At 40.8% G+C, this 10,987-nt stretch overlaps 1 protein-coding gene across 1 annotated transcript in view; it reads left to right on the forward strand.

Moving 5' to 3' along the window:
• ferry3 (FERRY endosomal RAB5 effector complex subunit 3) overlaps positions 1–8,965 on the forward strand; it is a gene marked incomplete at its 5' end in the record, with an annotated part of 30,632 nt that extends 21,667 nt beyond the window's left edge. Inside the window, 6 exons of the mRNA XM_080736732.1 lie at positions 519–647; positions 785–853; positions 1,777–1,979; positions 4,141–4,198; positions 4,416–4,483; positions 8,854–8,965. Of these exons, the coding sequence (XP_080592858.1) occupies positions 519–647; positions 785–853; positions 1,777–1,979; positions 4,141–4,198; positions 4,416–4,483; positions 8,854–8,946 (620 nt within the window). The 3' untranslated portion in view covers positions 8,947–8,965. The remainder of the gene's footprint in view (positions 1–518; positions 648–784; positions 854–1,776; positions 1,980–4,140; positions 4,199–4,415; positions 4,484–8,853) is intronic.
• Between the last annotated feature and the right edge of the window lie 2,022 nt (positions 8,966–10,987).

The raw sequence follows: 10,987 nt of genomic DNA on the forward strand, positions 1-10,987 counted from the left end.
ACATACAAGCTTGTAGATCTGCTATTTTTGAAAATCTTGAAAATGTGTCTTTGAATAGCTTATTTCAAATCCTTCTAAGGTTTTTTGAAAAACCTATGTTTCTATGTCAGTGGTGCTCAAACCTTTTCATGTGAACTTGTGAAGGACCCCCAAATGGCACCACGGACCCCCATCTCAAAATATTTAGTTCCAATAGCGAAAGTATAAAATAATTAAGGCCCCTCTACCTTGGGTGGTAAAGTATTCAATCACAACTCCTACATCAAGAGAGGTTAGCCACTGGTAGTGAACCGAGAGAACCCCTACATCAAGAGATGCTTTTGTTGTTGTCTTTTCTGAGCAACTGTCTTGAGAATGAGACTTCAGGTCTCATTGACATTACATATTGTCACTGTCAGACATGTCCAAAAACGTTACTTTTCAGGAAAAAATAATAATCTGTACTCCATCCAACGGATCCAATCCAGTAGTTATTTAGTCACACGTTAATGCTTAAATGATCTGTGTGGTTCCATCAGAGTTTGCAACAGTTGCCAAGGAGTGCACAGACTTCCACTTCCCCCCTCTGGAAGAGCAGCTAGAGGTTGTCCAGCAGGTGGTGCTATACGCCCGAGCCCAGAGGACCAGCAGGCAGAAACACCAGGCTGGTGAGAGAACTTTATTTTGATTTTTTGTTAACATAAAACATTTATCAATATGACCTTATGTCCCTTTATTATGAGCTATTTTGTCCACTCCTTTCATATATTGATGATGTATGTATTTTGGTTTGATTCACCGGCAGAGGTTCAGAGAAACGGTGGAGATGATAAGAGCAGAAACCTAGAGAGAAACCCTGCCAACATCTTACCAGGTGAGTAGTCTTCTCTGCAGCTTGTTCATCATGACTTTTATTTGTCCTACGTATAACTGCAATCAACGATACCTGCCTCTGTTTAGATGACTCAATAAAGTTATTATCGAAAAACAAGTGATTAGAAAGCAACCTGTGATTATAATTTTTTTTATATTCCTGAACCGATTATATGGCAAAGGTCACAATCGTTCAGAAATAGTGTTTGTTCATAAGCTGATCCAGCTGGACTCCGATGTTATTTCAATGAACTTCCGGTGCAGTTTGCCACCTGTGAGTGTCATGGTGCATACCCGGTGCCGAGCGCAACCTTTCCTTAATCTATCTTCCTTGGGTGAGACAGAAAAGGCAAAGAAGCCAGTGCGCATTCTAGGGATGGGACGATATGAAAATGTCATATCACGATTATTGTGACAAAAGAAATCGCGATTTATGATTATCGCCATAAGCAATATCCATTATCCTGGGGCAGAACATTAGCCAAAAAATAGCAGATCTACAAGCTCACAGCGCGTCGCAATTGTGAGCTTGTAGATCGGCTATTTCTTTGGCAAAGACATTCGATAGAGAGTGAAAAAAAACTGTATCAAGTACGTATATTATAAGTACCTTTTACCAATAGAGGGTTTAAGTGGTACTGGATATGCAGCTTGGCAAATAAAAAGATCCCAGTGCATGACGGAAGATGATATCACGATAAATTCAATCTCCACAATACGATTATCATGAGTGTTTTTTATCACGATAATCGATAAACGATAATATCACTTATCGTCCCATCCCTAGCACATTCTGATTGCTGTACAGATGGATGGAAACAATTCTAACAATGACTGTATGCAAAATAATTGCGATTAGCTGAAAATAATTGCACTCTGTCTGGCCATGGCCTCAGCATTCCTCCTGTCCTGTGGTTGTTCCAGGTGAGTTCTACATCTCGCGGCACTGCAACCTGTCAGAGTTACACGTGGTGTTCCACCTGTGTGTGGACGACAACATCCGCTCTGGGAACATCACGGCCCGCGACCCCGCCATCATGGGCCTCAGGAACATCCTGAAGGTCTGCTGTACGCACGACATCACCAACATCACCATCCCCCTGCTGCTGGTGCACACCATGTCTGAGGTAAGGATATGGCACTGAATGCCAGACTTTATGTTGATTGATGGCCTCTGATGCCAGCCATTTTGTTTAATTTCACCTTTTCCTTCAACTACATATCGTCCCATCCCAGTTGTCAGGTGAAAACCTTGTATGTCCAAAACCGTTCGTTTTGCATTTTCCATTTTAAAAATGATTTAGACTAGTGAAAACAGCCGATCTACAAGCACACAACGCCTCGCCTCGGTCCATCGGTCAAAATAGTCCGGGCGCAAACACATAAAAGACGCTGGTGAACCACATTTAAGCGATCATTGATAGATTAGATGTCAAACGTTGAGCTGGCTTCACCACTCAAAAAAAACATTTTTTTTTCACACTTATAGAATCTGTGATAACAATATAGATTGAAAAAAAGAAAAAGAAAATAATCCCCACTATGAGAAACACTGGGGGTGCCGGACCCCCTGTTGAAGATCCATGGTGTAAATAGCAGGTCTGAGCAGGACTCACAGACAGACTACAGCTGAACCTGAACGCACTGTTACAAAAAACAACTCTTTGATGTTGAAAAGTCTTTGAAAGAATGAAGCGTCCCCATAAGAGCGTAAGGCCCTGGGCTGATGTGCAGCTCCATGTCACAGCACGTCTGGAGAGAAAAAAGCTTTCTACTCATCTCAATCAATGGTGTTTGTTTACAAACCCAAAAGCTATTTGAGTTTGTTTCCACGCTACCAGGAATGTAGAGGCTTTCTTTGATGGAGCGGTTCTCTAAATGCTTTCACGTCAAAGGAGCTCCCAAATTAAAATGTACTTGGCTGTGTGTGGACCTCCGCACAGCCAAGCACATTTGATCTGCGCCAGGAACCTTGAAACGCCCCTGAAGGCCTGAGTGGCCGAAGTGCGTGCGTTTGTCAGGACTGCTTGCTGCGGTAAATAAGAATAAATCTAGGGCCCCATTTACACTGGCAGCCAATCCAGCCTGAATTAGATTTGTGTCACATCCAGATTGGAATCTGATTGGTTCCATGTGAACATGTGACCATTTAAACCAATCGGATTCCAATCTCGATGTGGCACAGATCTGATTCAGGCTGGATTTGACTGCAGTCTAAATCCAGCCTAAGAAAAGTAGTGGAAATAGTAGATTGCGATGCGTTTTGAGCTTTTATATCGGCTATTTTCAGAATAAATCTAAGAAAAGCGTACTAGAGAGTTACAGTAATACTTTAACTCAGAGATTCAGACCTTTAAAGATCCGTTTGGACCACTGTTGGTCCCCGGTCCCGGACCCGACGTTGAGAATCATTGGTTTAATTGTCAGCTTCTATTTTCATTTCAATGCACCTTTTTTCTTATTTTCAATCTTTTCCCTGGCTTGGATAATTGGTTGTTTGTCTAGTCTGGCGTTCTGGCATTCTCATGCCTGCCGTGGGTTTTATCCAAGACACCACAGACTGCACTAGCGGGGGGTTCCCCCACGCTTTTAGAGCAGGGCTTCTCAAAGTGGGCTCCGGGGACCCCCCTCAAGGGTCCTTGAAGGGGTCCCCAGTTAATATAGCAACACAAACCCACACCACTCTCTCACTCGCTCACACACTGTTGTGGAAATCTCATTCACGTACTGTACTTGAGTGGGGAAACCGTCAGGTAATTTTTTTCTTTAAAAAAAAATGTAATCATTGTCTTAGGAATGTGGCAAAAAACAAAAAATATTATTGAACTCAAGTCTCCATGGCATGAGTAATCAATAGAAAAAAGGCATTTTGGGGGGTGAACTACTCTTTTAACCTTAATATCGTTGTTGTCGGGTAGAAACCTTGTATGTCCAAATCCTTCCTTTTTTAGTTATTATTTTAAAACGATTTAAAGTAGTGTTTGTAGATCTGCTATTTTCACTAATTTTGTGCGACACTCTTGTATGAAGCAGGGCTTTAATTTACTAAAAATCTACAAATCTGATATTTGGAGATGCGATGTTTCTGCCCGACAGTGAGGCTATACTGGCCACCGTGTTAAGTGGTCAGGATGGGTGGCCCGCGGACGCTTTCAAGATTTTCAAGTGTGCCCCTATCCTGAAGATGCTGGGAACCACTTTATTTTTTATTTTATTTCAGTTCTTTTTTTTATCGCAATCTGTATCCTTGAAGTGATTTATTGAGTTTATTTTCATATCGTTTTGTAGGAGATGACCATTCCATGGTGTCTGAAGAGGGCTGAGCTGGTATTCAAATGTGTGAAAGGTAAGACGTTGAAACCCATCATTACATCCATGGCTGTAACCCGTTATCCGTTAGGCTCAAATATCCATCATTATTTTACATCAGCGATTATGTTTCCTGATTTCTTAGCACTTTCAACCTGTCATTCCTATGTCAGCTTGTCCATTACAGGAGAACATTTCTTTTAAATAAATTATTTATTTTTATGTATTGCATATTTGTCTTTCCTTTTCTCTAGGCTTCATGATGGAGATGGCATCATGGGACGGAGGCATCTCACGGACCGTCCAGTTCATTGTACCACAGGTGAGGGATCAGCAGTGGTGTAAAGTAACTAAGTTACATGCACTCAAGTACTGTATTTAAAGGACAACTTAGTTTAGATTCTATTTAAAGAAAAGAAAATGTGAGTGTTCAAATATTTTCATTCATTGCTTTCTATCGTTTTAGCCATTTTAGCGATTTTGATTTCAGTGGATGGGGGCATGCGTGCATTCCGTGCAAGTGGCTAAATATGTATTTTCAGACACAATAAGCTGGCAATTTCTTTATTACTATTTACAGTAACACCACTAGCCCTCATAAGTCACATTTGCCCATGAAAGATTGCAGTTTATTTTGGGCAATGGGCTTATTGTGTCTAAAAATACATATTTAGCCACATGTACGCATGCTCCCAACCACTGAAATCAAAATTGTTAAAATCGCTAAAACAATACAGTAGAAAGCATTAAATTAAAACATTTTAACGCTCATCTTTTCTTTTCTCTAATTACAATCTAAAATATGAACCCTTGTAAAAAACAAAAAAACAAAGTTGTCCTTTAAAGCTATACTATGTAACTTTTCCAATAAAACAAATCTTAAAATTCTCCTAACTATTAAATCACTAAAGTTTTAGAAGACCGTGAATTTCAGCCCCTAAAGCCTTCTGTAAATATGTTTTCTATGATCCTGGCCGGGGATCGGATTTTGCGTCAAAATTACGTCATCTGCATTCTTCCGTATACGTTGTCTCCAGATCATACACTACCGGCCAATCACAGCACGGATCATACACTACCGGCCAATCACAACCGTCTTTTAGACGGTTACTTTTCAGGAAATGAAAATAATAATAACTAGAAGCAGTGCTCTTCCGAGCACAGGTCTCCACCAGGTAAGGTAGGTCCTGGTGGCGGTAAATGTGAAAAGGGTGCCATGTCTTCTTTGGCCTTTAACAGTTTGCCAGCCAAAATAGAATGGTTGTTGGTAGATTAGCCGTGACATTTCTATTATTGTATTGTGATCTGAGACATAATATTATGTTTATAAACATGAGCCCGCCACCACTCCTTCTTGGACCGCAACAAGGGTTGTTTTTTCTTTTTTTTTCCCCCCCCAGGTCATTAGCTCACCGTGATTATCTGGATCTCCGTTGGGATAGAGTGGTAGTTTTGGCCGAGCATCGATCTCCCTGTGCGTTTCGCGTGTGCGATCCGTGCGCATAATAATCCATGCATATAATCCAAGAATGACTGAACAGTCGATGTGACCATTTTGGCTAGCTTAGCCCTTAGCACTCCAGCTATGCTAATGTTATCCTCCAGACAGTAAACAGACGGTGTCAAGGAAGCATGAAGAAGGAAAGGCAATGACGTCACCTCTGCTTCATGTCAGAGCAGCCATGAGCTATCGATGGACGAGCGGTGACTAGGGAAGGTTAGACGATCGCCGATTTTCGGATAAAAATAATTTATTTCATTTTTAATGACCTAGTCCGGAAAAAGACGGCGCGGCTGAGACTCCTTGCTCAGATGTCCGGTATATTCCGGTTTTAATATTATGGGGCTCCCCGTGGCTTGGAAAGGGTTAATAGCAATGTGACCCTGCATGACTTGAGGCATTTTGTTCCAAAAATGTGTTTGGAAAAAGTCGACCTGCTGGTGGCGCTATAACAGGCCAATGTGAAAAGGGTGGCATTTGTTCCTTGACCTAGTGGGAATGTGCGTGCAGAATTTCTCTGTAATTACAAGCTGCGTTCATTATTTAAGTGATTTTGTTCAAAATGGACCAATCCTGCAAACTTTGGAAGCCAATGTTAGCCAATTAGGATGGAATATGAAATATCTGACAGATCTGTCTTGATCACATGGCTATAGAGACACTGTGTACTGATTTGCATGATTTTTGGGTAAAATCTCAAGGAATAATTGGAAAAATGTGTTTTACATAAGTCAGCCTCCAGGTGGCGCTATAAAAGGCAGATATGAAAAAAGCAGGGCAAAGGTTTTTCTTTGGCCTCTAGGGAGTGCACATACAAAGTTGTACACTGATCAGTGGAGTTATAGATAAAAACACGAATCGGCCTGTTATAGCGCCACCATGAGGCCGATTTGAAAACATTTAAGTGGCATTTATTCCTGTGCCTATTGGGAATGTGCATGCACAATTTTACCAAAATCGCATACTGCGTTCATGATTTCAGGCATTTTATTCAAAAATGACCAATCCTGCTAACTTTGGAAGCCAGTTTTAGCCAATTAGGATGGAATATGGAAAATCGGACAGATCCATGTCGATCACATGACTGTAGAGACAATGTCTACCGATTTGCGTGATTTTTGAACAAATAAGACAATAATAATAATACACTGTGTTCCAATGTAGTTATTATTTAGTAACACGCTCAAGCTCTGCCATACGTCAAAGTATAAAATAGGACATTAATTCCATGGGGAAAAAACACAACAAAAAAACATAAAAAGCCGAAAGCAATTCTAGGCTGAGTAGCTATTTGTCAGTAATAGCGCCCCACCATACATAGAGCATTAGAAAAGCACACCTGGCTCTCATAGAACGAAGCCCTTTGAATGCAGACACAAAGAATTCCATAAATCATCTTCAGGGTGATTCTTATTAAGGTATAATAAGCTGAATATTTTTGTCTGTTGCCTGTGGGCATGAAAGCCCAAATGTGGCACAATGAGTCTGGCTTTGAATGAAAGGTGTAACTGCGGATCACTCATCGCACACGCTCAGTAAGAAAGAAAGTGAAAGCCTAGCTTTAAGCATCGCGGTAAAAACTATTTGCTTTGTATGTTGAACGTCAGCGATCCTGACGTTCAAAATTAACCCACCGGGAAAGCATCTGTGTAACCACTTGTATGTAACCATAGATGTAGTTTTAGATACAGTCTTTTGAATACAATTTAATTTAGTTTTAGTCGTATGTTTGTCCACTAAATATAAGATTTTAGTTGACTAAAAATTATTTTGTCAACAAAAATGGATTTTACACTTTGTTGCATGCTGAAAATAGTCAATCAGTCAGCTATTTTCAGAGCACAACAGCCGCAACCAAACATAAAATGACCTGTCTTAGTTCTATTGGATCTCTTCTCCACTAGTAAATAGCGCTAGTGCTCCACTAGCACTATTTAGTCATAGTTTTAGTCCTCATAGCTTAGTTTTTATTTTGTTTTTGTCTGTGAAAAAAATCCAGTCAAGGAAATTAACACTGCACTATACTTCAATTTATTTATTTTTTCTTTTGAAAATGAAGTCCCTACTTCGTCAATCGTCATACAAGAGTTTTGAGAAGAAGTAGTTGAAATGCCGATCTACACGCTCACAACGCATAGATATTTTTTCCAGTTATTTTCACTATTTTAAAATGTTTTTTTTTTAAATGATAATAAAAATAAAAATAAAACCTGTGTGTGTGTGTGTGTGTGTGTGTGTGTGTGTGTGTGTGTGTGTGTGTGTGTGTGTGTGTGTGTGTGTGTGTGTGTGTGTGTGTGTGTGTGTGTGTTTTTGTTGTGTGCTCTACTGCTGTGGGATACTGCATGAGCGGAGCGCTGCGTCGTGCATGTGTTTGCACTTAAACATTAGTACTTAAAATGCCTCTTCCATGGCCGCCTGCATGGCCATCGTGTTCCCTAGTAAACCTCAGTTGCCCGGCACAAAACATCATTCCATCTTGATTGCTTTGGCAAGCTCTTGAGCAACCTGAAAATAACATTTTTCAGTCCGGGATACCAATTTTATGCACTCAGGAGAGAGTACTCCACACAAAGATAATTTATCAGCTTTGACTTTATTTTCTTTGTTTCATCACTTCCACAGTCACTTGTTCATCCTGTATCCTGTAGGAGTTCTCCCTCTCTGATTGGATAAAATTGGTATCCTGCCCTGACAATTTGAAAAAAAAGAGGCAGGAGACCCCTGTAACTGAACAACTCACTCAAAGCACCTTTAACACTAATCTAACGCTGTACACAAAACAAAATTCCAAATAGTGTTTTAGTATTTGCGTTGTGGCTTTAAAGGTTGTGTGTGTTTTCCTCCTGTGGTATCAGCGCATGCTTGTATGAACTTGTGTTCTTTTTAGAGATGTTTAGAGACAGGTTTACAATTAGAAAAAGATTCAGCTTGTGGTTAGGGTTAGAGATTTAGAAGTTCGTAGGCGTTAGGAATAGAATGTTCCCTATTGTGTATTTTGAACTTGTAAATCCGCGAATCTTTCAGCTATGTTCAGACATTTTCAATGCCATCCTAACATAACATATTTCCTCAGTATAATAATGTAAACGCGTGCGTGCGTGCGTGTGTGCGTGTGTGCGTGTGTGTGTGTGTGTGTGTGTGTGTGTGTGCGTGTGTGTGCGCGTGTGTGCGCGTGTGCGTTCGCTCCTCAGACCATCTCAGAAGAAATGTTCTACCAGTTGAGCAACATGCTGCCTCAGATCTTCCGTGTGTCCTCGCCCCTGACCCTCACCTCCAAGCACTGATGGAGACCCCTCCCCTGGGGCTACACAAGGGGGGGGGGGAGTGGGACTGAGTTACTAGGGCCCAAGGTGGAGGGGCCTTAATTGTTTTTATATACTTTAGCTATGGAAAAATAGCAGATCTACAAGCTCACAGCGCGGCACTTGGTGCCGCGCTGCGAGCTTGTAGATCTGCTATTTTTTAAAGTCGTGAAAATGTGTGCAAATCAAATGGCAGATCTACAAGCTCGCAGCACGGCACTCGGTGCCGGGCTGTGAGCTTGTATATCTGCTATTCTTCAATAGTTAAAGCACAACATTGAAGTGAATCCTTGTACCCAGGGCCCAGAATTTGGTGCGACACCCCTGCCCCTCCCCCTCACCTAGAAGCACTGACGGATGGAGCAGCCTGGAATGTGTGCTGCTGCCTCGGGCCGTATGCCGACAACTCATTTATTTTCTTACTTTTTTATTTTTTTTAATGGCTAGCACTTTTTTTTAATACATTATCTTAACTCAGTTAGCGCCGGGCGACTTTACGAGCGACTAGTTCACTATGGCGTTTGGTGCCGAGCGACTCGGAGCGACTTTTATATAAAAGCATTGTTTAAGCTTTTAATATGTGTTTATAGACGGAGCGAAATGGTTAGCTTACCTCAGCTAATGTCCACACGTAAACCGTGAAAAAAAAGGATACGATTATGACGTCACCTTTAAACCAGGGCTTCCTGTTGACAACAGGCCTCTGCTAGCGTTAGCCTCAATGCAACCATCCGACCCTCACGTAGCTTCACTAGGTCGGATTTTGATTCTGAAACTTTCTGTGTGGCATCTATATACGTCCCGATGCCCATACCAATGGTGGTTTGAGACGATCAAGCACGAATTGAACAGTATTGAGCTGAAATGGTGACCGGCGGCCCGTCCATGTTAAGTCAATGAGGACCAAGTCAGCGTCTCATCCTGTTATGTGGATTTAAACAGGCTTAACACGGGACCATGTCAGTGTATGGTGTATGGTGGTCTCTAGTGGTCATCTGGTGGTATGGTATGGTGAACGTGCATTCGTTAAGGTGGTCTGGTTAAGGTGGTCTGGGGGGATACAAAATAGCTATTTCCTGGCGTTATAAGCGCACATTCATATTCATATTTTGGAAATCTGGCCCTGTATGAGTTAAAGGGACACTTTTTTTTAATTATTTTTGTGTTGAATGGACTATAATTTCCAGGAGTTTTGATTGACAAACTCAATCTCCTTTCCGTGTCTCGGCCGTGCCGTTTTGAAGGTACACGGAACAGAATGAGTGAACTTACAGAAAACCTCTCCATGTTTTTGTTTTTTTGTTTTCGTTTTTTCGTAAATTAATGCACTAGGCCTACTTCATCATAGGGGAGAGCGGGGTAAACTGAGACACTTTTTACATTTGCTCCCCTCTAGGCGAACTAAAAGATATATAAGTAAAAATTTACACATTTCCCAGTAATTTGGGATGTTTCCTAACAATGGAAGTTATCAGAACATATTCAAGACGAAAGGCAGAGAAAATATGATTGTTTTAAAAAAAGTGGTCTTGTGTCTCAGTTTACCCCAGGACCGGGGTAAACTGAGACAGACCAGAGAAATCAACGGGGTAAAGTGATCCACTCACTTTTTTCACTTTAAAACTACCATAAAAACACAAAAACCTGGTTAACCGGGTTAAATATGCGCAATACAAAAATGTACATAGCAGACATTCTTTTAATAGGCTTTGTCCTGTCATTTCCACCCATGTGTCAAATAATGTGACACATGGGCAGAAGGAAAAAACTAAAAACCCTATAAAAAATGTATAGAAGGGTTTACCAAACTTTCCTTAGTTGATTCTAATGTAATTTCTCCTGTAGAATCTATTTCTGCAAAGTATATTGTTGTATTGTACATAACTAATGAAATAATTCGCATATTTAGTCAAATGTAGTCAAATATGCTAATTATCTCATTAATTATGCACAATACAAAGAAATATATATCAAAAATGGATTCTACAGGGGAAAATACATAAGAATCAACTGAGAAAAGTTT

This window comes from Nannobrachium achirus (assembly GCF_963921795.1).
Source record: "Nannobrachium achirus genome assembly, chromosome: 11".
Taxonomy (NCBI): domain Eukaryota; kingdom Metazoa; phylum Chordata; class Actinopteri; order Myctophiformes; family Myctophidae; genus Nannobrachium; species Nannobrachium achirus.